Genomic DNA, 25,802 nt, shown 5'->3' on the forward strand with positions numbered 1-25,802 from the left:
ATAAAAGTTTTTTTTTAATTTGGTTTATTTAATTTAAAAAGTAATTCATAACAAAACTAATTAATATTAATTTTTATATAATGTTAACTTTTATATTATTTTATTTTATACTCATTCAAAAATTATGTAAATTAAAAATATTCTTTATTAATATACATTTAATATATTAAATAATATACTGTACTAAGTACTCTTTAATTTATACTAATTAAATATATGGAATCAATTGCTTCCATATATAATAAATCCTTTGCTTTTTCAATGTTTGATGCTCTCTTAAATCGTTTATTAATTCATATGACTATACCCAGGAAATACAATTTTGTTTTTTATTTGATAATAATACAAATTATTATTAAATATAGGTTTATTTATTTAATTATTACGAATTTTATCAATTTATTTAAACATATTTAATTCTTATTGAATAATATTAATAATAATAATATTAAAATTATCTATATTAAATACATTTATATTATATATAAGCTGAATTTAAAATTATTAATTTATTCTAGTTCTTACATTCACACATAGATAGCGTCACTAGAGTCACAAATATACGTGCATATGATAACTACTATCTTTTGTTTTTTCTTTTTGTGTAGTTTGTGAACTTTTGAAAATAGAATATAATTTAGTACTCTTAAAAAGAAAATAACAGCTTTGTTTAAAAGAATTGATAAGATTTAAAACTTACACTCATTTTTCTGAAAAATTTAAGACCAAGTCAAACTTTCTTTCAAAATTTTGTTTAAACATACGAAAACATATTTTTATAATGCTAAAGATTGCTTTGGCGTAAAAAAAACACATAAAAAATATATTTTTAAAAAATATAAATGCAGGCAATATTATAATACCAAATAATCTTTTTAAAAATGCTGATTGTGGAATTCTATTAATGCAATTTTGTCAGAAATAACCCGTGGAAGTTTTGGAATACTGTCCAATATTTTTCAACTAATGTTAATTTCGCCATGTTTTAGGTTGAATCATTGCAAACTAGCCCGTGATACATGCTTTTTAGTCACATAATTTTGAAATATAATTTCTTTTTCTTTGGTCATTCTCTATATTCTAAATCAGGGGTTTCCAACTTACATGAGGCCGGGGGGCCGCAATTAAAAAAACAAATCAAATGGCGGGCCTCAACTTCATAAAAAGTTTCTTTAGAACTCTTTTATGTTTGAAGGAACATTAAATATTATTGTCAGATTTTTACCAAGTTGTACAAAACAAAAGTATTGAATTACAAATTAAAATAAGAAGTAGATTTTTCAAAATATTTAATTGCATATTAAAAAATTTGGGCTACTATAACTTTAATATGTACACATGTATTAAGCAATAATGTGAAACAGATATCTAATTGTTAAGATATAAAACTTTAAGGTTGGTATTAAAACTTACATAGTAGTACACAAAATGTTCAGCGACAAATTTGAGGTTTGTCTGCTGCAACCACCACAGAATAGATATTTACATTTAAAATTTACAAATGTGTGTGCAAATATTTTTGTTCAAAATCAGTGGTTTCAAAAAGTTAAATCGGAGAATTTCTTCGAGAAAATTTCTGTTACATACATGTTAAATTATGTTCACAAAATCCCCCAAAAGTGAAGTAAAAAAGAGCAACATACACGATTATTTTTGTATTTGAATAAATATTATCTTGGATGCAAAACCTGAGAAATATTTTTTTTTGCACCGTTGGTATGATAAATTTCACAGAAAGGAAGAAATTAGGTTTTTATTAACGAGAAAACTATTTGAAATCCATATAGATTTATTATGAAAATTGTCTGCAAAAAAATTACAACTAATATATTTTAGTTCGCGGGCCACAAAAAAGGCTTCGCGGGCCGGATGCGGTCCCCGGACCGCCAGTTGGAAACCACTCTTCTAAATAAACATTCTAAAATCATAAATGTCAACGCATTGATTTTACTACCCCTGCAAAACTATTTCTCTGTAAAAAGAGTTTCAATGCAGCAAAACGGAAAAAAAGCCAATTTTTGGGGGGCAATTGTACATGCTTCAGTTCGTGACCATCTTGGATTTTAGATAAAAATTTTTTTGTTTCCTTGATGTTATTTGTCCTTAACACAATTCTTGTGATAGAATTTCATTCAATACCTTATATAAGCGACGTTATATTAAATTAGGAGAAGCATCGACGATAACTTGCAAAACTTTAACGTTTTTCTTTTTTTATAAATTAAATATTGAAATTCGGTAGTAAGTTGGTAATTTAATACTGGTTACTTTTATTAACGTTTTAACTATGAAAATTATTTGTATAATACTGAAAAATAATGTAATTTATGCAAAAAGCAAATATATTTTTTAGAAATCTAAGAACAGACAAAGATGTAATAACATCTTGGAAAATGCTGACTGCAGAATTGTAACATTTTGTCAGAAAAAAATCTTTATCAGTTTTAGAATAATACCCGCTATATATTTACTGATGTCAATTTCAACATGCTTTGAGCTGAATCGTTGTAGCGTGTTAGTTTTTTCCTTGCATAATTTACTTATGTAATTTTGTTAGCCAGCGTTTCCTATTAGAGCAATTTAGGTAAACCCATTGATTGGTTGACTCTTTTTACCGGTAAAATTGCTTCTCTGTGCAAAGAAAGAGTTTCTATTTGTATTTTCGAAATTTGTAATCTAATTTTATCATCCTATTAGTTAATAAACAGTCTAAATTAAGCATCAAAATATTTAATTTTATTTTATTATCCTATTAGTTGATAAACAGCCTAAATGAATCATCGAAATTTGTAATATAATTTTATTACGCTGTTAGTATATAAACAGCCTAAATTAAACATCGAAAAACCAATTTTTTTTCTCCAACCTTAATTGCACCTAATACTAACCTAGTTTTTATCATAAATGCTAGTGAAAAGAGTGAGATGATTTTGTACTGCTGAGCACCGAAAAACTTTTGAGATTTAAATTCTATTCAATTCTTCAATGATTCTCACAACCCTAATTATCTCTTTCGCATTTTATGCATAGAGTTGAAATATATATTTTTTTAAATGCCCCATTACTAGATCTAAAGCTGTGAAATAGAGGAATATCCGATGTTCATATAATGAGTGTAAATAACCTTTTATAGGGTTACATAAAACGATCTCTCAACGAGGGAACATTTGAAAATGAAGTATCATCTGCAATGAAGGTACCGCCCCTTTTCTTTCTACCCCCCAACACACATGCACCATTTGCACTCACATCAATACACTCACCATTTTGCACTCACGCCCCTCACCTACACAGACTTTCTATCTGCATGTGCTTCACGAACGCACAACGGGAAAACTAATCTTTTATTTTATGATCCTCATTTCAAAAACGTATGTTAAATTTAACAAAATAAATTTTTTCACAATAAAAAAAATTTCTTTGTGCGAGTTTTAATTAAATTTTTATTTTCTTTGCACCTCCAGGACACTCTCTATTTTCTTTATTTAATTTTCCTTCACGTTTTTATTCTTGCAATGAACAACTTCTGTAATAAAATTCACTGAAATTGATAGATTTTTCATTGTTGTTTTTACTAATGATCGTTGGAGGTTATCATTTAGTAATTAATAATGTATCATCTGGTAATAAATAATGTATCATCTAGTAATAATAAATAATATATAATCTGGTTATAAATATTGTATCATCTGGTAATAAATAATGTAACGTTAACAACTACTCCATACAGTCTCCATGAAACGATTTAAATCAAATTATTAAATTAAATGCTCTTAATTTTTTTCTTTTTTTTTTGTAAATAAAAAACATTGAATACAAATGTATGGAATTTTAACAGAGAGTTTTAGGTTTATAATAAAGGTAACTGTCTGTTTATTTTTGTAAATCAAAAAAGATTGAGTAAAAATGTATGCAGAAGTTTATCGGTTTTTTGTACAGATGAATGTTTATATTTGTAAATCAAAGAAGACTTAATAAAAATGTGTGGATTTTTACCTGAAATTTATAGGCTTCGGTAAAGATAAATGTTTGTAAATAAAATAATTATCTGATAAAAATGCATTTAGATAAAAAACGTATACAATTGATTAGGTTTTTTTGCAAAAATAAATGTTTATTTTTTATATTATGTGTTTAAGGCTTTTGGTGATCAAGTATGAAAACAGATTTTATTGTCATGCAGCGTTCAATGTTCGTTTTAAGCCCTTACCTGCACTATCTTGTAGATCTTTTCACGTCATACAGACAACAAAAAAATTTACTAAGCAGCTAAAAGAGTACTGTGATTTACACTTGAATAATTATGAGACTTTAATTTATGGGCTTCTTTTAAAATGAGCCTTATTACTGTTCAGGAATCTTGCAAAGACCGAAAAAACGGATTGTCTCAAGAAAAAATTATGTAGACCCAAGAAAAAATTATGTACAGAACCTTTAAAAAAATGCATTCCGAATACAAGTTTCTTAGAGAATGTTTAGCTTTAAATAAAAAACTAACATTTTCCTACATCTGAGAATATGGTAATTTAAAGATTTTCTGAAGGTTTTCAAATCGCACTTTAATTTCACAAGTTTTAGCATAAGTTTTATGCGAATTTGTTTTCATCATTAAAACTTTATATGTACTTACAGAAATTTTACAGATTTCAGGCAGGATTTCTTAAGTCCTATAAGACTTTCATTTTTCCTGCATATATTATAATAACTGCTTTTAAGTGTTTATTTTTTAATTAACCTTTGGTATAATTAAATTAAATAGAACCAGCTTACATGAAGAGGGAAAAGGGAGGGAGAAGTGGGAAATTTATTTGAAATGAAACTTGGTATATTAGTATTATGCCTTAAGAGTAATAAGACTCTTAGAGTAATAAAGCTCACTAGACCCCCGATTCCGAGAAAAACGCATTTTACAGTTCAAGCCGAATTTATATAAGTGCTAGTTAAATCTTCACTTTGATAACGGTATTGTTGTTCAGTGGCATGGAACCTACCTCCCAACCAAAAGCTTGAGGTTCGAATCGTACCGTGGGTTATTTTTCATTTGCCGTTCAAAGAGGAGAGCTTCTTTCTTCCCTGATTCCCTTTCTCTCTTTCCGACACGAGCTAAAACCTGCCTTAAATTATGACCCAACTTGAAATAGTTAAACTTCGTAACCATAGTGAACGCCACTACTCCAGACGAATGGCTAGGGGAGTTCTTTACTTAGCCAAACTATATGCTCAACTTTTCAAATTTGTTTTTTTTTCTCGGAATTGATTGGCTAGTGCACTTTATTGTTTTTAGGGGTGATTATATTTACTGCTAATATACCATACCATTCTAAAGCGAATTTCCTAAGTCGTGCCCTCTCTTTGTTATAGGCCGTGTTTTTTTTTTTAACTGTCTAAACTCTAGTTGTTTTCCAGCATTTGAACAAAATTTTTAAATACAAATTACGCAGTATTTCGTCGGTCAGCATTTTATTTTGGGCACAACTAAAAAATACGTGTTTTACAAAGCATTTGATTACATTTTTCTTTTTAAGTAAGAGTTAACTAATATATTCAAATAAATTCCTAATGTCATCTAATTGACTAAATCTTTTGTACATTTTTTTAAATACTCTTTTTTGAGAAGTCAATAGTTGTTTTGCCAAGGTTGTCGCGGATCCTATAAATTTATAACAGTGGTTTTACAAATGTTCACTTTATCGCTTATTACTCTGAAGATATCACCTGAATAGATCTCAAACTACAAGACACTTAGTGTTCGTAAAGTGATTCAGTTTGAGTTGAAAAAATGCATTTCGTGCTGTGCCCAGAATAAAAGTTTCAATTTATATGGATCGGGGAGTACAAGACACTTAGTGTTCGTAAAGTGTTTCAATTTGAGTTGAAAAAGTGCATTTTGTGCTGTGCCCAGAATAAAAGTTTCAATTTATATGGATCGGGGAGTACAAGACACTTAGTGTTCGTAAAGTGATTCAGTTTGAGTTGAAAAAATGCATTTCGTGCTGTGCCCAGAATAAAAGTTTCAATTTATATGGATCGGGGAGTACAAGACACTTAGTGTTCGTAAAGTGATTCAGTTTGAGTTGAAAAAATGCATTTCGTGCTGTGCCCAGAATAAAAGTTTCAATTTATATGGATCGGGGAGTACAAGACACTTAGTGTTCGTAAAGTGTTTCAATTTGAGTTGAAAAAGTGCATTTTGTGCTGTGCCCAGAATAAAAGTTTCAATTTATATGGATCGGGGAGTACAAGACACTTAGTGTTCGTAAAGTGTTTCAATTTGAGTTGAAAAAATGCATTTCGTGCTGCGCCCAGAATAAAAGTTTCAATTTATATGGATCGGGGAGTACAAGACACTTAGTGTTCGTAAAGTGTTTCAATTTGAGTTGAAAAAGTGCATTTTGTGCTGTGCCCAGAATAAAAGTTTCAATTTATATGGATCGGGGAGTACAAGACACTTAGTGTTCGTAAAGTGTTTCAGTTTGAGTTGAAAAAATGCATTTCGTGCTGTGCCCAGAATAAAAGTTTCAATTTATATGGATCGGGGAGTACAAGACACTTAGTGTTCGTAAAGTGTTTCAGTTTGAGTTGAAAAAAATGCATTTCGTGCTGTGCCCAGAATAAAAGTTTCAATTTATATGGATCGGGGAGTACAAGACACTTAGTGTTCGTAAAGTGTTTCAGTTTGAGTTGAAAAAATGCATTTCGTGCTGTGCCCAGAATAAAAGTTTCAATTTATATGGATCGGGGAGTACAAGACACTTAGTGTTCGTAAAGTGTTTCAGTTTGAGTTGAAAAAAATGCATTTCGTGCTGTGCCCAGAGTAAAAGTTTCAATTTATATGGATCGGGGAGTACAAGACACTTAGTGTTCGTAAAGTGTTTCAGTTTGAGTTGAAAAAATGCATTTCGTGCTGTGCCCAGAATAAAAGTTTCAATTTATATGGATCGGGGAGTACAAGACACTTAGTGTTCGTAAAGTGTTTCAGTTTGAGTTGAAAAAAATGCATTTCGTGCTGTGCCCAGAATAAAAGTTTCAATTTATATGGATCGGGGAGTACCTACCACTCTCCATACAAAAATGCTCCGGATAATGGAAAACGGTAGGGAACCAAAGCTTTTTAAAATGGCATAACTGCAATAAATCACATAAAACTTCGAATTATTCAGGTGTGAATGTCAGTAAGACGAATCTAATGCATCAAATCTAGAATCGTACATTAAAAGAACTCGAAAATATTTATTCGCTATCCGGAAAAAGTCGGCATCTCTGTCAATAATATTTCTATCATATAATATCTCCCAAATTTTGATAATTCCATAAAAAACAAAATAGCATACGACGTCATCTGTTATTAGTGATTCGCTCATTTTATTTGACTACCGTAGATCACACCTAACGCACCCCATAAACTATAGCTTTTCCTTACCAAGAATTTTTTTTTCTAAATTTAAGGCAATCTATTTTTTTATTACCCCCACATGTACCAATAAAAAAATAGATTTTGTTGTAACAAGCATTTTCGGAAGAATGAAGAGATAGTCACGAAAAAAAATGTGTTGCAACATTTTTTTACGACACTTTTTCAGCGTCTCGGAGTCAACAATGACCTCTGATGATTTTTTAATGACCTCTAGCGTTTAGATAAATTCAGAATGATTCTCCATTTTCTTATAAATTATTCTTTTTTCAAATATTATTTTGGAAGATGATATCTCTGTGAATCTTTTTTTTTGATAAATGCATTTCTTTCAATCTAATCTGTGTGTTGCAAATATATTTTCTATTTAATATTGCAGGGCCTTGCTAGTTTAGGTATGACTCTAGCTCCTGGAGATTTGCTTTTATTAAAAGTGAGTGTTAGGTGATTTCTGTAAAGTTTCAAATGTTTTGAATAAAATTTAATATTTATTATATTATTATAAACTAATACCATTTACTCTACGCTATCCGGCCAAAAGTATCCGAACATTAGGTGGTATACCAATACATATTAATATGATGTTGATCCCCCTTTTGCATCGATGACAGTCTGCATACACGTCAGGGAAGACTTGTTTTTCCTATCAATATAGTTTTTGATAGGAATTGACTTTCATCACAGATGAAGTGAGGAGGATCTATTTGACTGGCTACGTAATCTGTTTTTAACATAAAAGAGTTTTGTGACATATCGTTAAAACTTTTATAATATAATTTACTTTAGGAATAAAATTTGAAAAAAAAAGATGCTAAGACTGGCGCACGATAAAAGTCACAAAAATCATGTTATTGACCTGAAATAACTTTTAATCAGCAGTCAAATATGTTTTTATTTTCAACCAACTAGCTCAAAATTGAAAAATAAAAATTATTTTTAAAATGAAAAAGTTTAATTTTTGGGATTTTTGTAAAAAGAAAAAATCTGAATTAACTTCAGCATGATGATACAATTGAACTAATTGTCTTAACTGAATAGGTTTATTAGAAGAAGCCAGGTGAAAAAATTTGACTTGAGAAAAAGAGATTTAAAGACAAAACTTTAAACAAAATGCGTTAGTTGGTGGACGATTCCGATTTAGAAAATAGTTGCGTTACTTTCCAGAGATTTTTTTTCTGTATTTTTGCTGAAACTTAAGAAGTTACTTGAGTAATTTCAAGCATTTGGTGTCAAATCGCTCAAGATAAACAAGGTTATAGCACACATATGTTTCACAAAAACTCGAAAATTTTGTTAATAAAAACCCCCTAAGACTCCTTAAATAATTTTCCTTTAAAAATACAGAGTGAAAAAATTTCCTTTAAAGTTTCAGAGTATTTTTTAACCACCAGAGAGTTAATGTTAATTTTATGAATCCTTTTCAAAAATGAAGTAAATACGGAACAAAGGATGTTCTGTAAGGACCCTATAAACTTCTCAATTGATGTAAACTATATACCCTATATAAACTTCTCAATTGATCTCCTAATTTGCTCTCGTTTTCCTAGGGTGAGCCTGGTGTTCCAGGACCACCTGGCCCTCCAGGTCCACCAGGGCCTACTGGATTACCTGGATTTGATGGGAGAGTTGGATTGCCCGGAGAACCAGTAACTATTACTTAAGCTTTTATAGAAAATGCTATATTTGTCTTGCTCTCATACTATATGCACCGCAACACAGTAACTCGAGTTGTAATTGTTTCAGGGACCTCCCGGAGAACTTGGTTCCTCTGGTCCTCCTGGTCCTGTAGTAAGTATTATTTAGATGCACTCTCAGACATTTCAACACAAATATCCCGCAATTATGCCACAACCTTAATAAGGTGTTACATTGAAGTTTGTTAATGTTCAAGGTTGTTATGCTTTATGAAGGTTAAAGAAGAGTAAATTGGATTATAACCTATACAAATCGGTTCAAACGTTGAATCATAATACCCCACTAATATGCCACAACCTTAGTCCCGCAGTGGACTGATCGTTAAGACACGGTTCCCAGCAGATCACCGAAGTCAAGCATCACTGGCTACGGTCAGTGTGCCGGTGGGTGACCACTTGGATCAGTTTGTGTAGGGACCGAGGGTGTGCGGTATGGGTCCTCGTTAAACTGTGCTACCGTAAAGTGCTCGACTTCGCGCGCAGTTCGTCGGGCTACTGAAGCGGGGGTGCCATCAAAATTGTGATGGCATGTCTTCGGATCATCCTCCGGGATGTTTCCCAGACCGTCGCCAATAGCCCATTGTGCAGCTCTAGTGCGACGTAAATTAACAACAACAGCCACAACCTTAATAAGGTTTCACATTGAAACGTGTTTATGTTCAATATTAATATGTTTAATGAAGGTTAAAAATAATGAATTGAATGATAACCAATACAAATCGGTTCAAGCGTTGAATCATAATATCCCGTAATTATGCTACAACCTTAATAAAGTGTCATATAGAAGGGTGTTTATCTTCAATGTTATCACGTTTAATAAAGGTTAAAGAAGATTAAATTGAATGATAACCGATTCAAATCATTTCAAACGTTAAATCATAATGTTGTGCAAGTAGGCTACAACTTAATATGTTAAATTAAAGCATGTTTCTGTTTAAGTTGAACCATACTATTATGTAAGCGGAAGTTTATTCAATGATAATAGAGCTCAACACAATTTACATTTTTTAACGGTCTCGTCGCTTTGTTGGTAAATGAATCAAACAAATTTATTTTTACTAACCATTAGCTGAATACCTGATTTTTGTACGGTGACAAATAAATAATCAACGAATCAGTATTAACCCTTTCACGCCGACTGTCACAAATGCGTGACAGCATAAAACCGTATCAATCAGGGTAAAAATATAAAACTGGTAATCAAAGTATTTCTTTAGCAGTTTATTTGTGGGTGGAGTTATAATTGTCTGATTTATTTAATTCACCAATACTTAGTTCAAAATAAAACTATTTAGTTATACTTTGAATTAACATAGATTATATATATGATTAAACTAACAATAATTAAAGTAAAAGCAAAGTAAGTCTGTCAAATTAGAAACGACTACATTTAAGTTACCGTTTTTTATTTAATTACATCCTGATTCCGATTTTGTACGAATGCTTTTCTCAATCACTCGTCCCCAAGGGGTTAAGCAACATTTTGAAATCATACACAAAATTGGAAGGCATGCACCGACACAGTTTAAATAATTTAGAGTGATTCCAATTGCTTTTGATTATTATTATTTCCTCGTTTTCCGGTGAATTTACGTTATTAGATTTCTCAAAAAACGTTTTTAGAAGTTCTATTAATATTTCTATTAATATTAACTATATTTCTATTAATATTTTAAAAGTCTTAGTAGTGTTATCTCTACTTGGGTGTCTAACGCATCTTAACCTTTGGATGTTAATAAAACTAATTATGTTTTGGTGCATAATTCTATTTTTGTTCTTCTCCAAATTCTATTTACTTGAACGTCGAAAAATACTTCCAGCAGTTTTTTTTATTTTCAAAAATTGTCAGGTTATATAAGTAAGCATAATTTAAAACACGTTTAATTTGTTAATTGTGATCTTGCTTTTGTTTGACCTTAAATATTTCTTTTTTATTATTAAGGTAGTGAGGCTTTTTTTTTAACGTAAGAAAAAGAAAGGCCTTCATTAAATTAATACAAATTGCGTTTCCTTTTTTTTAATTCGCGAAATGTTCTTTTTCTCAAGTAATATAATTTTTTTAAGGAAAAAGTAGATTCCTATTTAGGTAAAAATTTTATTTTAGTTATTTTTTATTAAATAATTGCAATTTTTTCTCCCGTATAAAAAACTAAATCTAATTAAATTTAATGAATGAATTAATATTTGGAGAAACTGTATTAACATCAAGTATCTTCCACTAAAAGTTTAAAAAAAATGTATTTGAACTCTTGAGTTGATGAATAAAGAGTATTTTATTAACGATTGAAAGTTTGAATAAGATACAGGATATTAAGAATTGAAAAAAAGGAACTGAACAATTCCTCACTATAAAATAAAACAAAACCAGTAAAATCACACTACGGAAGAATGAAATAGAAGGTGTATGATCTTTTTAAAAATATGGGATGGGTAAAATTTCATTTCATTTGATGTCTTAAAAGAGTGCGACTGAATAGTGTTTTTCTTTGTGCAGGGTCCGATGGGAAAGGACGGACTTCCAGGACCGAAGGTATTTTCTCCATTTTGATTATTTACTACTAATCCATAATTATTCTTTCATTTCACTTGATTATTTCATGAAGATACAAACCTCTTTTCAAAAAAAACTATCATTATTTATTCATTTTAACCTCTTGTCAAAAGAATTTATTATTAATTCCAATCCCTTGTAGACAGAATTTATGATTATGCTTCAATTTTCATCTATCTCATTTATTACAGCTGTAAACCGCTTGGCAAAGAACTCATCATTAATTTTTATTTTTATTTGCTATTTATTCAGCTTATTTACAGCTTATTTGCTATAGATAAAAACTTATCGTCGATCGAAACTAATTATTCGTTAAATTACAGTTACTATTAGTGATTACTAATCTTTTTGACGTCTTATTTGCTGTAGATAGTCAGTAGAATCCATTATAATTATTCATTCAACTGTCCAATAATCAATCCAATATAAAATGCAAAATGCAAATTCAACATATATCTTCATGAATATTGTTCTTGAGTCTAAGTAATAATTGAAATGGGTGTTTATAAAGTGCACATTTTGGCACTTATGATGCTATGGTGCTCGCTTTTTTTTTTCCTTTGAAAAAGAAAAAAAAAACTATTTATTTGTTTGATTTTAAAATATTTGAAATTTCTGTTGAAGGGTGAAAAAGGTGACAAAGGTGATCGAGGTCTTACAACAACTTTAGACGGCAATGCATTTCCCACTGGATTCATCGAAGGCCCTCCTGGTCCCCCTGGGCCTCCTGGCCCCGCTGGCCCTCCCGGAAGAAAGGTAGCGATATTATTTACCATGCATCAAAATAAAATTTTTTTTTTTTTTTGGAAAAAAATCTTTTGTCAAACTGTATATTATTTATTCTACTTTCCTCACAACAATGTATAAATTCTTTATTTGTAATTTTATATATATATATCTATATAAGTTCAAAATGAAGAATAAAACAAAGAAAAATTAAGGACATATGAAAAAGGGGGAAATAATAAGTAAAAAAAATAACAAACAACAGTTTAAAAAAAAAGAAGAAAAAAAAAGGATGAAATTTTATTTAAAAGACCGGGAAGAAAAAAAAGATATAATCTTTTCATCAGCCCACACGATTATATCCGTAAAACATAGTGCTTTCTGATATTGGTTTTTTTCCCCGGTCTTTTAAATAAAATTTCATCCTTTTTTTTTTTAAACTGTTTGTTATTTTTTTACTTATTATTTCCCCCTTTTTCATATATCTTTAATTTTTCTTTGTTTTATTCTTCATTTTGAACTTATCTAATGGATTCAGTTTACTTGCAGCTTAAGCGCAATAAATGAAACTTATTGTTTTTCTTAACTTTCTTCGTGTTTTCTTGTATTTATATATATATATATATATATATATATATATATATATATATATATATATATATATATATATATATATATATATATATATAATGATATATTTCATTTCTTTTTTCAACGAAACAGATTTTAATGCAAAGAGTGTGATCACATTCTGATGATGATATTAAGTTGTTGTCTTTAATTTTGGTCTCTGCAGCCGTTACAGTGAACTTTTTGTGACAGTTGTGCTTTATTTTGTTGCTTTTTTGTCACCCTCTGTTAGGTCCATTTGCTGATTTTAAAAGTAATTTTCACAGCACCTCATGCAATGACTTTTGAAAAAGTTTCCCTTACAAATCAATCTGACTGTTTTAATATGATAATTAAATTTCATAAATCAAACTACCTCTCAGGATAACACGATTCTCTCTAGTTGAACAAGGAGATAATCCGATTTTGTTTTTCTTCTGGGATTTCAGATTTTATTAGGATGAGCAATCAGGTGTAAAAAATGAGTGGATAATGTTTGCTTCTTGAGACAATTTAGTCAATTCAGATTCTAAGTGAATTCAAGTATCTAATTCACTGTATCACATGAAGATTATTTTTATTTTTGTTCCAAAAGCTGGTGAAGGCTATAAATTCCTAACTCACACTTAAATTGTTTGTGGCACAGCGTCCGCACTCTTGGCATTTCAATTTGTTGCCAAAAAAGAGAAGGGTTTTCGATGGTCAACTGCTTTTGTTGTTGTTGCCAAATGCACTAAATAATTTTTTTCACTTCCTCAAAGATAATCTCTTGCAATGCAACCTTTCATTTCTTATTCTTTTATATATTATTCATGGGCTACAAGCAATTTCAGCTTTGTATCATAATCTTTCAAATTCATTTAATAATTCATGCAAATTACTAAAAATCACCATAAATAGTATCTCAGTGAATCAAGACATTTCGTTTTTCTAAGAGTAATAACACAAGTTTAAGAGTTCCGCACAAAATAAAAATGAATTTTTTATATTTCAGCTGTTATTGAAAAGATGAGTCAAGTGAAAAATAACCATGAAAAGACACTTTAATATTAGTGTTGGTTTCGAAACTAAACAGTCAAACATATTTGTTATTTGAAAACATTTATTAGCTTCAAAAGTTAAGAGGCAAAATCTGTTTTGAGCGTTCAAAACAAGGGTATTGATAATCAACGCTTTGTTTTGAGCTCTTGAAAAGCTCTCTTTCCTTTTGAAGCTGATAAAATTTTTTCTTTCGTTAATTGCATCATTCCTTTTATTGAGATTATTTTATAAACAGTCATAACAAACCAGTACTGAATTGGAAATGGATCTTTCTCTGGTTCAGTTCAGAATTACGATCTGTGGCTGAATAAATGGATGCATGAATTCTATGAATGAATCTGCCCTATAAACGGGCTGTGACGTGTGTGTGGCTGAAGTCGTATTCTTGGCCATAGATTACGCCGTTGAAAAACAAGAAACACACCCACTGCCTTAAATTCGCTTGGTTTCATCAAGCAGGCTTGCTGGTATTTAGCAAGTGACATTAGAAACAACAACAATTTACTTAGCAGTTAAATCTTTTTTTTTCGAATGCATTTTATTAAAATAAGTATTTATTATGCGTGTAGGGTGATGTCGGCATCCCCGGCCCACCTGGCGAACACGGAGACAAGGGTGATAAAGGCGAGCGGGGGCGTAGAGGAAAAAGGGTACTTTTCTCTCTCATTTGCTTGCTGCATGGAATGGCTCTGCTTCAAACAATCAACTAAGTTTCTTTGTTTCTCAAACAGCATTTATTTTCTTGTTTTCTTACACTAAGTTTCATTGCGTCTACAAAAATAAAACAAAGCATGCAGCTTTTCTATTTTAAGTTACATTGCTTCGAAAACAAAATAAAAGAAACCAATGTATAAATCTTTCTCCCGCAGTTAGTTTGGTGACGTCAAGTAAAATAAAACAATGTTTTTTTTTCTTTTCTCATTTCAAATTTTGTTTCCAAAATATATATTAAAAGAAACCAACGTATACTACTGCGTATACTATAAGTTTGGTGATGTCAAGTAAAATAAAGAAAAGCTTTTTTTTTTCCTTATTTCAAATTTAGTTTCAAAAATATAATAAAAGAAACCGACGTATAAATCTTTCTCCTATAGTTAGTTTGGTGACGTCAGGCGAAATAAAACAAACTTTTTTTCTTGCTTTCTTATTTTAAATTTCGTTGTTTCAAAAATATAATGAAGGAAGTCAACGTATACTATAAGTTTGGTGATGTCAAGTAAAATAAAGCAAAGCTTTTTCTTGTTTTTCTATTATAAGTTTCTTTGTTTCAAGACTAACATAAAAGGAACCAAAGCATGCTCTATTTCTTAGCTTGATCTCTTACAATAAGATTCATTGTGTCAAAACTAATGCAAAGGATATTAATCTAAAATTAAAAACTTGACGCGACAATTTTCTAGATTAACACTTTATCTATTAATATTCCGAAATAACATTCCCTGAGCCTTTTTTCACTCCCCCCTGTGCAAAACGATTCCTAAGACAGGGGTCTGTCCAGATATTTTGTGAAAGGTCCGTTTTTCGTGAAATTGTGAAAATATTACTCACATTCTTTCAACCAGGGTCCGCTTTTATGAATTTTTGCAAATAGGGTCCGTTAGTGCAAAAACAAAACCTTTTCAAGGAGTTTTTAAATTGTAAAGACATACATGATTATGCTCAACACTGTAAAATTATAATTAAAAAAATTAAATTTTAAAAAATAAACAATTGCTGTTTCTAAATTAGAGATGCAACATACAAATATTTGGTATTTAGCCTATACTGCTGAATGCAGAATATTCATTTCGGACGAATAATGGAAGAATCGTCTGCCGAAGACAAAACTTAATTCGTTTACATCCATATTTCTTGTTTTCTGCCCTGGAAAGGGTTTATTCGATTAACAAAATAATAATGAAGATAAACAAATTTGTGAAGGGTCCGATTAAAAGAAAAATCATTTTGTGAAGGGTCCGTTTTTAAGTTAAAATATTTTGTGAAGGGTCCGTTTTTAAGTTAAAATATTTTGTGAAGGGTCCGTTTTTATGAAAAGATATTTTGTGAAGGGTCCGTTAACGGACCCAAATTTCTTCTAAACAGACCCCTGTAACTGTAAGATATTATTGAAATGGTAGTTATTGATTAATTGTTGTGGGGTAAATGTCATCATCTATGCTAAGATTTTTGTTTAATGCCACACATTGTATCTAATCATTAGACTTTAGAATTGTGTTTTAATTGTCTGACTAGACGTTAGAAAGTTTTGTCAACATTTTGAGAAAAGGTTTGGATGCATTGACGGACCTTTCATTAAAATTTTAACCGGAACCTTTGCGACATATTTTGTCTCAAAATCTAGCCCCTCAAAATTTTTTTCATTTTATAAATAAACCCTTTAAAAGTTTTATTTTTCTTTTAAAAAAAATGGAGTCGTTGATATCTTTAATGCCTCGTTTTAAAACTACAGCTCTTTGAAAGATATTACTTTTTCAAAAATTTTACTATAATCACAATTTTTACGCTGAATTATTATCTGTATAAAATTTCTTTAAATTGTAGACACAATATTAAAAACTCGCATTTCCAAATTTAAAAACAGATGGATTGATAATTCAGCGAAAATGAGAAAAAATAAAATTTATAAAAGAGTAAAAAACAAGTTGGTCTTCGTGGTGGACTTTTTGATGGAGAACCCACATTAGCTTTACATGGAGAGGAAGACAACGACAACCTTCCATGGTTAGCCTGACGGCAAGGGGACTCTAACCCATGATCCACCTACCACGATATTTCACGTCAGCACTGTGGTTTGTGCAAACCGAATGCGAAATTTGTATCGACCAGTCATTGCCGGGATTCGAGCCCGGTTTTCCTCATCGGAAGGCGAACGCTCTATCCCCTGCACCATCGCGGCTCAAAAATAAACTGTATATTGAAAATAATACGAACTGTGTAGAAAATAAATCGAATGAACTGGGCAGCTCACATTTTCAGAAGGAATGATGACTCAAATTTAAAGAAAATTCTATTACGCAAACCCCTAACGAACAGGAAAAGAGGTAGACCCAGGCTGAGATGGCTGGATTTAGTTGAGACTGATTTCCTTACTCTAAAGGAGAAAAAGTGGCAAACAAGTGTCAAAAGTAGAGAGAAGTGGATTCGAATTCAAAGGAAGGCATAGGCCCACCCTGGGCTGTCTAGCCAGATATGATGATGTAGAAAAGCATTTGAAAAACATTTTGAACTGTGTTGAAATTTAAAAAACTCTGCATCATGCAAAAAATTGCACAAGTTAATTTTACTACCCGTTTCTTTAAAAACAAATTTAATTTAAAAAAAATTCTAGTAGTAATTGTTGAATATTTTATTTTATAATCGATTATCCCAACAGAAAAGGATTCTATACCACTGAAAATATTTTATGTCAGCACGGTACTTTTTGCGAGTGTTTGTATTTTTGCTTGTTGCTGAACGACCATCTTGGGCTCAATATAAGAGGGTAATGAAAAGACAGGAATATGAAGAACGAAAACTTTCTCAATCTGATAGTTTTAAGCCGGAATAGGGCACTGGGCCCATGTCCAAGACTTCTTCGGTTTGATTCCATAACGGCCATAGACTCCCTGTGTAGTAAATGGTGACTGATGCACGTTAAATCTGTCGAGTCTCAAAATTCTCCATGTTCCCATAACAGACCAATAACTCCGGGGGGGGGGGGTAATGATCCAGGAGTTTCCTTGTCTTCTGGATCAGTTCAAAATTACAAGGCTACGGAGTTAAACATTAGTAGTCGTAAACCCAAAATTGGGTCGGCTGTTCAACGATGGATATAAAATAAAAAATAAAACCTAATAGTTTTGAGCCGCGATGGCTGTTCCATACGAATCCGCATCCGGCTTGCACCTACCACAGTACTGACGTGAAATATCCTCAGTGGTAGATGGATCATAAGTTGAAGTCCCTTCGCCGTCAGGTTAAGTGTGGGAGGCTCTCGTAATCTTCCTCTCCATGTAACGCAAATGCGAGTTAGTTCCACCAAAAAGTCCTCCGCGAAGACAAATTTCTCCCAATACTTTATCCAGGAGTTCCCTTGTCTTCTGGATTGGGTTCAAAATCACAAGGCTACGGAGCTGAATATTAGTAGTCGTAAACCCAAAAATTGTGTCGGTTGTTCAGCGACGGTTATAAAATAAAATATAAAATCTAATAATTTTAGAATTATTATAAAGTTGCTGATAAATATAGATGCACAATTATGAAACCTTTTTTTTTTTTAAATTTATTTTCTTAATTTTATTGTTCATTATTCGAAAATGAGGAAATTTTCATCTGAGTATTCCGAAACAAAAAGATATTTTTAGTCTCATAACTTTAATATCGAAATATACTCGAAAATTTGTTTTTAAAATTTATGTAATTTTTTAGGAATAAGATTTGTTAAGATTAACATTAGGCATTTTTTAAGAAATTTTGTTAGATAGGGCACTAAAAAATGCTTGACTAAGAAAACTTTTTATTTATATCTTAAATAGTTGTTTGACATTCGAACTTTGAAAAGTTACTTATATTTTGAGAAACACTGTTACAAAATGGTGATTATTTTAATAATCTTTAAGCTGCAGCTAGACAACAGCCACTCTGAGTGTGGTGAGTAAAAGGTTAATATTTAAACATTTTAAAATCATTTTGCAGTGTGCCAGATAAATTGCTAAATAAAAGAAATTTATTATAATTATTAATTATTCAAAAATTGTCTGTTAAAGCGCAATCGATGTTAATTGGTCTATAACAGTTCAATTAGGATATAATTGCATTGAAACAACGCGTTCGATAATTTATCACATTTCAAAAGGATCTAATTTTAACTGGATTCTCATTTGCATTAACAAAATACATTAACTGAAAAAAAATAACAGAGTGGGACAGATAATCTATTAATGGGGAAATACTAATTTCCTATAATTTATATTTGAACTACTGCCTATTACAATAATTTTAACCCTCAATGCATTGACATCAGACTGGCAGACGAAGAGCAATTATTTTACTTTAGTCTATATTCATATACAATATATAAGAATCTTTTTTATTTATATAAATGATAGGATATTTCCTTCAGGCTATCATGAATTTCCAGTAATATGAATGCCTCATACAGTCCAGCATTTAAATACACTCTATAACAGAAAAATCGACGCACCAAGAAGAAGTTGTCCGATTGAAACGAAAATTGGTGGATAGGAAGACAATGTACAGAATAGTAAATGATTAAAATTTCAGAACAATTGAATAACAAGTTCAATAAGGTGTTGACCCGCCTCTAGCCTGGATACAAGCTGCCACACGGCGTGGCATAGACCAATAAAGCTCCCGGATGGTCTCTTGCGGTTTTCCTGCCAAATTAGATCCAATTGTCAAACGAGGTCATGAACATTCCGTGCCAGATACAATCACCTTCCCATCATATCCCAGACATGCTCGATGGGAGAGAGATCTGGTGATCTGGCATGCCAAGGAAGAGTTTGACAAGCTTGCAGACAGTTCATAGCAACATGTGCCGTATATGGTCCGGCATTGTCCTGTTGAAAAACCAGCCCAGGGCGCTACAAAAGGAACGGTAGCAAAACAGGTCTTAGGATGTCGTCGACGTACCGCTGTGCAGTAAGTGTACCTCTAATGACGACCAAAGGGGTCTGGCTGTCAAAGGAAATGGCACCCCAGACCATAATGTCTTGTTGAGGGCCGGTGTGGCGTGCAATAGTGAAGGCAGGATCCGCCCTCTGCCCTGTGCGTCTCCAAACACGTCTTCGATGATCGTCAGGACACAGTTTGAAGCGGGATTCGTCGCTAAAGACTATACGTCGGCATCATTCCAGCTATATCTGTTCAAAACATTCATGCATACGAAATTTCAAAGCAATCGGATGATTGCTCCTTAGTGCGTCGATTTTTTTGTTATAGAGTATAGTTATTAAGTAATCAACAGACAGAAACAAAGCACTATGTTCTATTGCTTTTGAATATTTATTTGAAGCTCACAAAAAAATTTTAATACAAAAAGTATAATTGTGAAATTGTAAAGCTATAGTATATATTAATAATAGAAAGTGTTTTAAAAATGTACATGCATAGAAAAGTTTTCATAGCATATAATCGTTATTAATAATGAAATTTTTTTATAAATTTATAAACTTTTGTTTTTTATTATTTTATAAATTTTAAATATTTAAATTTTAATTATAATTTTATAACTGTACCGGAATTACCAACATTTTCACACGCAAAAAATATGATAGTTTGTTATTTTGACTGATAATTAATAGTATTTTTGTTTTAAATTTAGTATATGTTATTATACTTAATTACTAAATCTCTTTTTTTTGTATAATTTTTTTACACTTGTAACAACTTGCAACCCTTATTATTTTCAACTTCTTTTGTTAAAGATTTCAAAAATGTATGTTAGATTCTTTGTAAAAATTTTACCCTGTATAAAAGAATCGGATAATCACTCAGTCTTTAACTTTTTTAAAAATACTTTTTTTTTAAAAAAACCTGTTTAAAAAAAAAACTTAAAAAACAGAAGCTATGTATTATTTTTTTAAACCTACTATAATTTTAATTAATTTCAGTAAATAACTTTTTATTTTGCTTGAGTTTATAATTTTAATTATCTTCTATCCTATAAATCCATATGAATAGCAGCAGCTTCTCTCTCAACTAATTGCGATAACCAGCTAAAAAATGAATGAAATATTAAATTTCGAAAGATTAACGACGGATGCCGTAGAAATCAACACAATAGAGCGAAACTCATTAACCTATCTTACATTTTTATCTACTCTTAAACCAAAAACCATTGTCGTTTCAGATTGTTTTCTATCCAATCTAGACTTTTAATATAGTTAAATGACCTATTCCGTTACTAAAATTCAGCGAAAAACATGTGTCACTTCATGTTCAATGACATCTTAAAATTCTTGATATTGTCCCGCAGTAGACTGATCGTAAAGACACGCTTCCCAGTAGAACACTGAAGTAAAGCATAATTTCTGCGGTCAGTGCGCGGGTGGGTGACCACTTTGATCAGTCTGCGTAAGGACTGAAAGTGTGCGGTATTGATCCTCGTTAATGTTTTCTATCGTAAAGTGCTCGATTTCGCGAGCAGGTTCTCGGACTGTACCAAAGCAGAGGAGCCATCTCCTCTGCGGAGGATCAAAATTGCGATGGCATGTCTTCGGATCATCCTATGGGATGTTTCCCAGTCGCCAATAGCCCATTGTGCAGCTCTAGTGTGAAGTAATTAAATAAGGTACCTACCTACCTATCATCTTACTATTGGAATGCTTTGGGGAAGGTGTCGTTGTTGACGTTGTTCTGTGACGTTCCTATCTATTTCCTTCACCGCTTACTTAGGGTGTTGCGAGTTTAAGATTTTGTTTTATTGTCAATCGAAATGGATTAGAGATGGCATAGAACAGAACTCTCTATTTATGGCAACACTTCGCATGCTTTCCCCATTAGCGTGAGGAGAGTCATAGCAGAAGGAAGTGCGTTAGTTTCTGTCTTGATTTTCAAATAGATTAAAATCTTTGTAATTAGAAAACTACATGGAACTGTAAACAACATTAAAAATAGTTCTAAAAGAAAGCGTAATGGAAATTTAAAAAAAAGTTTTTTAATAATTAAATACTAAAAATATTAAGAAGAGGAAAAATATTGTAGCACATTCCTGTACAAATGAAAAGAGGAGGAAAGGGAAGGGTCAAAAGCCTGGAACCGGTCTTCTCCCCATCCTCGGTGTTAATATTCTCCGGAGGTATCAAATAGACTTTGGTGAATAGTAACGTCACAGTCCACATTCGAAGGCTGTGAGTTTAGACTTCCAGTAGTTCGATCTAATTTGTTTTATTTGCATAAGGGTCTTAGACATCCGAAACTAAGCAAATAGGTTACTTGAATCTTGACCAAGTTTGCCACTTCTGGGGATTTTCCAACGTTACCATATATATATTCTTCACGAACCAACAGTATCATATATAAAACGAGCCTTCTGATTCTCATTGGCCAAGGACGTACTCTCAATACCGTACTCTAATATTACACCCTGTATTAATGCGCATAAGTACTTTTTAATACATATACGCACGGTGGAGAAGTGCTTCTTTCTCATCATAACTAAATAATTATATCTCTTATATCTTATTTTAAAAACAAATCAACATAGAAACGACGTGGTCATGGAATAGAGCGCTAGCCTCCCAATGAGGTGACCCAGATTCGAATCCCAGCGGTGGTTGGAATGCGAATTCTGCTCGCTGCTCGCACCGACCACAGTGCTGACGTAAAATATCGTCAGTCACGAATCATGGGTTAGAGTGCTCTTGCCGTTAATCTAAACGTGGGAAGTTTTTCGTAGTTTACCATTTCATGTAACGCGAAATGCAGGTTGGTTTTATCGAAAGTCCTCCGCGAAGGCTAGTCTGACCCAATGCTTAATCCAGAAGTTCCCTTGTCTTCTGGGTTGGATTCAAAATTACAAGGCTAAGGAGTTCAGCATTGAAAGTCGCAAACTCAGAACTGGGTCAGCTGTTTAACGCCAGTTATAAAATAAATTAAAATCGCCACGTAGAAATTTAAGTAACTATGATTTGCACCAAAACAAGGAAAATTTTTAAGTAGAACAAACATGTGTACAGGGGAACCAGATGTAAAGTCATTCTTGTTGGAACAAGGAAGGATTATGTAATGACCATTGACCAAGATAGTCATTTATGGTTAATATCTTTCAGAAAATGTGACTGTGGTCCATTAAAAACACCAGATTTATCCCTAATAGCTAAGTGCCTCTTGAAAAGACTTGGGGGTCTTACGGCCGTGCAATATAATGTCTTCTCAAACCATCAAACTTTTGCTTCGATTATGGCTGATATCATTGATTGACATGGGTAGCTTGATAGCTTTGTTGATACATTTATTTTATTCTATAATAAAGTTCAACTTTGTAGCTTTGTGAAATGACCCAAAAGGCAAGGAAACTTTTGGATGAAGAACAAACAAGACTTCGCGAAGGAACATTTTCATTTGTGTCACATGAGGAGGAACTCTCATGGCTCGCTTAACGCCAAATAAATTTTAACCATTTATCCGTCTACTACTGAGTATATTTTGCGTCAGTATTGTGGTCGATGCGAGCCGGGAACAGAACTTTTATCTACCAGCCATAGTTGGTATTCAAATCTGGATCACCTCATTGGTGGGTGAGCGCTCCCCTGAGCCACAGTGGCTCTAACATTTTTATTTGAAGAGATCCAGAGATCTTTACCCTTCATTGTCCGAGAAATATATAATTATAGATGAGTAAGCTTGATGGTCTTCATAAATGCTCACATTATCTTTAAAAAAGGCATTGCTGGTTTGAGTATAGAGATATGTTTACGAATTCTTCTTTTTAATTTTTTTATGCATTTTATTTAAGAATCCACTGATTTCATTTTCTGAGCGAGGGCACATAGAACCTCAACATGTTAGGAATTTTTTGGAATGTGAAAATATTCACCTGAAAGATTTTCTAGTCAGATTTGAATCTCATAACGAATGTTTGTTACTACCTTAGAAGGCAAGCCATTGCTACAAGTCCTCATCTTCAGTTATTACATGAGCTGGAAAAAAGGGTTCCTCCAGTCTTTACTTCCAATTTCACCCCCGATAATTTAATGGATGCAATCCTTTATATTTTTGGAATGTTTTAACCACAATGTTTTGCATCTAACTATATTTTATGAAATGAGTCTTTTTCTTCTTCTTCTAAGTTTACTTCTGTGTGGCAATCTAGAAAAAAACAGTTAAGTACGCACTCCCCGTGAATTTCTTGATTCTTTGTTCATTCTTTTTCAAACTGGACACCAAAAACTGGTTGTACCTTAATTTTTGGAGGCTAGTGTAATTTCTGGGAGGTTGTACCTGAATTTGGAGGCCAATGGAATTATTGTTTTTAATCGCTATTTCTCTTTGTTTTATTTTTTATTTATTTTATAGCCGTCGTTGAGCAACCGTCCCAATTTTGGGTTTACGACAATCTGGATCAAGAATTGAGCGAAATGTTGCCTTCTCGGAGGACTTTTTGATTAAACTAATCCACATTTGCTATAAATGGAGAGAACCTCCCACGGTTAGACTGAGGTCAAGGGGACTCTACCCCATGAGGATATTTTACATCAGTACTGCGGTTTATGCGAGCCGGGTGCGGAATTCGTATCGACCAGCGATCCCTGGGATTCGAGCTCGTTTCACCGCATTGAAAAGCGAACGCTCTATTCCCTGAGCCACCGCATTCAAAAATCTCTTTGTTTATAATCATTTTACTTAACCCAACGCCCCCTCCTCATTTTGGTATGCGGATATTAATTCATCGCCGTAATCGTTCCACAAGCGAATCTCAGATTCCTACATCACGCTCCAGCCTTGCCCACCTCCCGTAGCATTTACTGAAACTCTAAGGTACAATAATTTCTGGTGGGCTTTTACAGTGGTTGGTCTACAATTCAGTTTCTACCAATGTTTACAGTTACTTCATATCAATCGAACTAGCCATGGTTAAGACACTAGAGCGTCCGGAAATTATCAAAATGATTTTTAAAAAATAATGAAGGTTTCTGGAAAAAGGGATGGCTGGGGAAAATAACTCCTCATTGATAAAAACGAAAATTTAATAAGAAATCAGAACTTTTCAAACATTTCAAAACCAAATTAAATCTCCGTTTTGATGACCTAAGTAGTTTTTACACGTAGTGCCATTTAAGTGGAAGTGTCATTATTTGTGTGCCATTTAAGCGGAAGTAGAAACATTGTTAATCTGCACAAGCCATCACCAAATAAACAATAGTACTACAAAATTAAAAACACTAAAAACCTGACAAATAATGCCCCTCCCTGAAAACGAAAATCAACTTTAAATAATTACGTATCATAAAAGTGTAGTTCAGAACATATTAATAGTAGACAATAGCGAGGTTTCTTATAAAGAAGAAAATTTGTGATGAGGATTCCATACCGTTAATGTGAAATACAGGATCTTTACCGAAGCTAAATAATTTTTAAGCTAAGAGAAATGAGGAACCACTACTAAAGAAGCACTGAAACCAGTTTGATGGCAGGATGAAGATTCCTTTCTCGTCTTCCATGAAACAGGTTTTGATGTCTTAACGGGTTTTGATTAACATGGTTTTGATGATGCTTTTCAGTTTCCTTTGCTTAAATATTAGTTCCAAATGTATTTTGTTGTTTTTTAAACAAAAATTCTAAAAATACAAATTTTAAGTCGTGACTATTCTAGGCCTTCTTTACTTTGAACTTTTATACTTTTTTCAAACTAATCGTAATGAAACTTAGTGTATGTTGCATGATAAATTCTGTTCTTTTCTTGCTCTTAATTTATCTTAAGAAATTAACATATAATTGTGAAAGGTATGAATGATAACTATCTGTTGAAAGCATAAATCTAAATTATGTTTTTAATTTCTAAGGCTTAAAAATAGCATGTGCATGATATGCGTTGCTTAATGTTTGATGTTATTTAGATAATTTTGTGTGTGTGTGCCGTTCTTTCTGACTAAAAGAAACAAGCTCTCGCCACTGCTCCCAATATATTGTAATAATTTCAGTGTTAATTATATATTTCTTCTATCTTATAACTGACAATAATAGCTTGCCAAACTAACCTTTTTTCTTTCTGGGTGTGAAACGAATGGAACCGAAGATTACAATTGAGTGTTATTTCGTCCATAGT

The 25,802-nt window shown here is 31.9% G+C and overlaps 1 protein-coding gene across 16 annotated transcripts in view; it reads left to right on the forward strand.

Moving 5' to 3' along the window:
- LOC107437330 (uncharacterized) overlaps positions 1-25,802 on the forward strand; it is a 92,172-nt gene that overhangs the window by 36,246 nt on the left and 30,124 nt on the right. For 9 of the 16 annotated variants that reach the window (XR_015428687.1, XM_087150016.1, XM_087150042.1 and 6 more), the window contains exons 8-14: positions 3,134-3,196; positions 7,791-7,844; positions 8,959-9,057; positions 9,155-9,199; positions 11,600-11,635; positions 12,281-12,412; positions 14,602-14,682. Coding sequence is in view for 15 of the 16 variants with exons in the window: in XM_087150016.1 (XP_087006142.1) it covers positions 3,134-3,196; positions 7,791-7,844; positions 8,959-9,057; positions 9,155-9,199; positions 11,600-11,635; positions 12,281-12,412; positions 14,602-14,682 (510 nt within the window). In the remaining variant the exon portion in view is untranslated. The remainder of the gene's footprint in view (positions 1-3,133; positions 3,197-7,790; positions 7,845-8,958; positions 9,058-9,154; positions 9,200-11,599; positions 11,636-12,280; positions 12,413-14,601; positions 14,683-25,802) is intronic. The other 7 variants (XM_087150013.1, XM_087150029.1, XM_087150037.1 and 4 more) reach the window with 3 other exon arrangements.

Source organism: Parasteatoda tepidariorum, chromosome 1 (assembly GCF_982258835.1).
Source record: "Parasteatoda tepidariorum strain Cologne lab strain chromosome 1, Ptep-v5.0, whole genome shotgun sequence".
Lineage (NCBI taxonomy): Eukaryota > Metazoa > Arthropoda > Arachnida > Araneae > Theridiidae > Parasteatoda > Parasteatoda tepidariorum.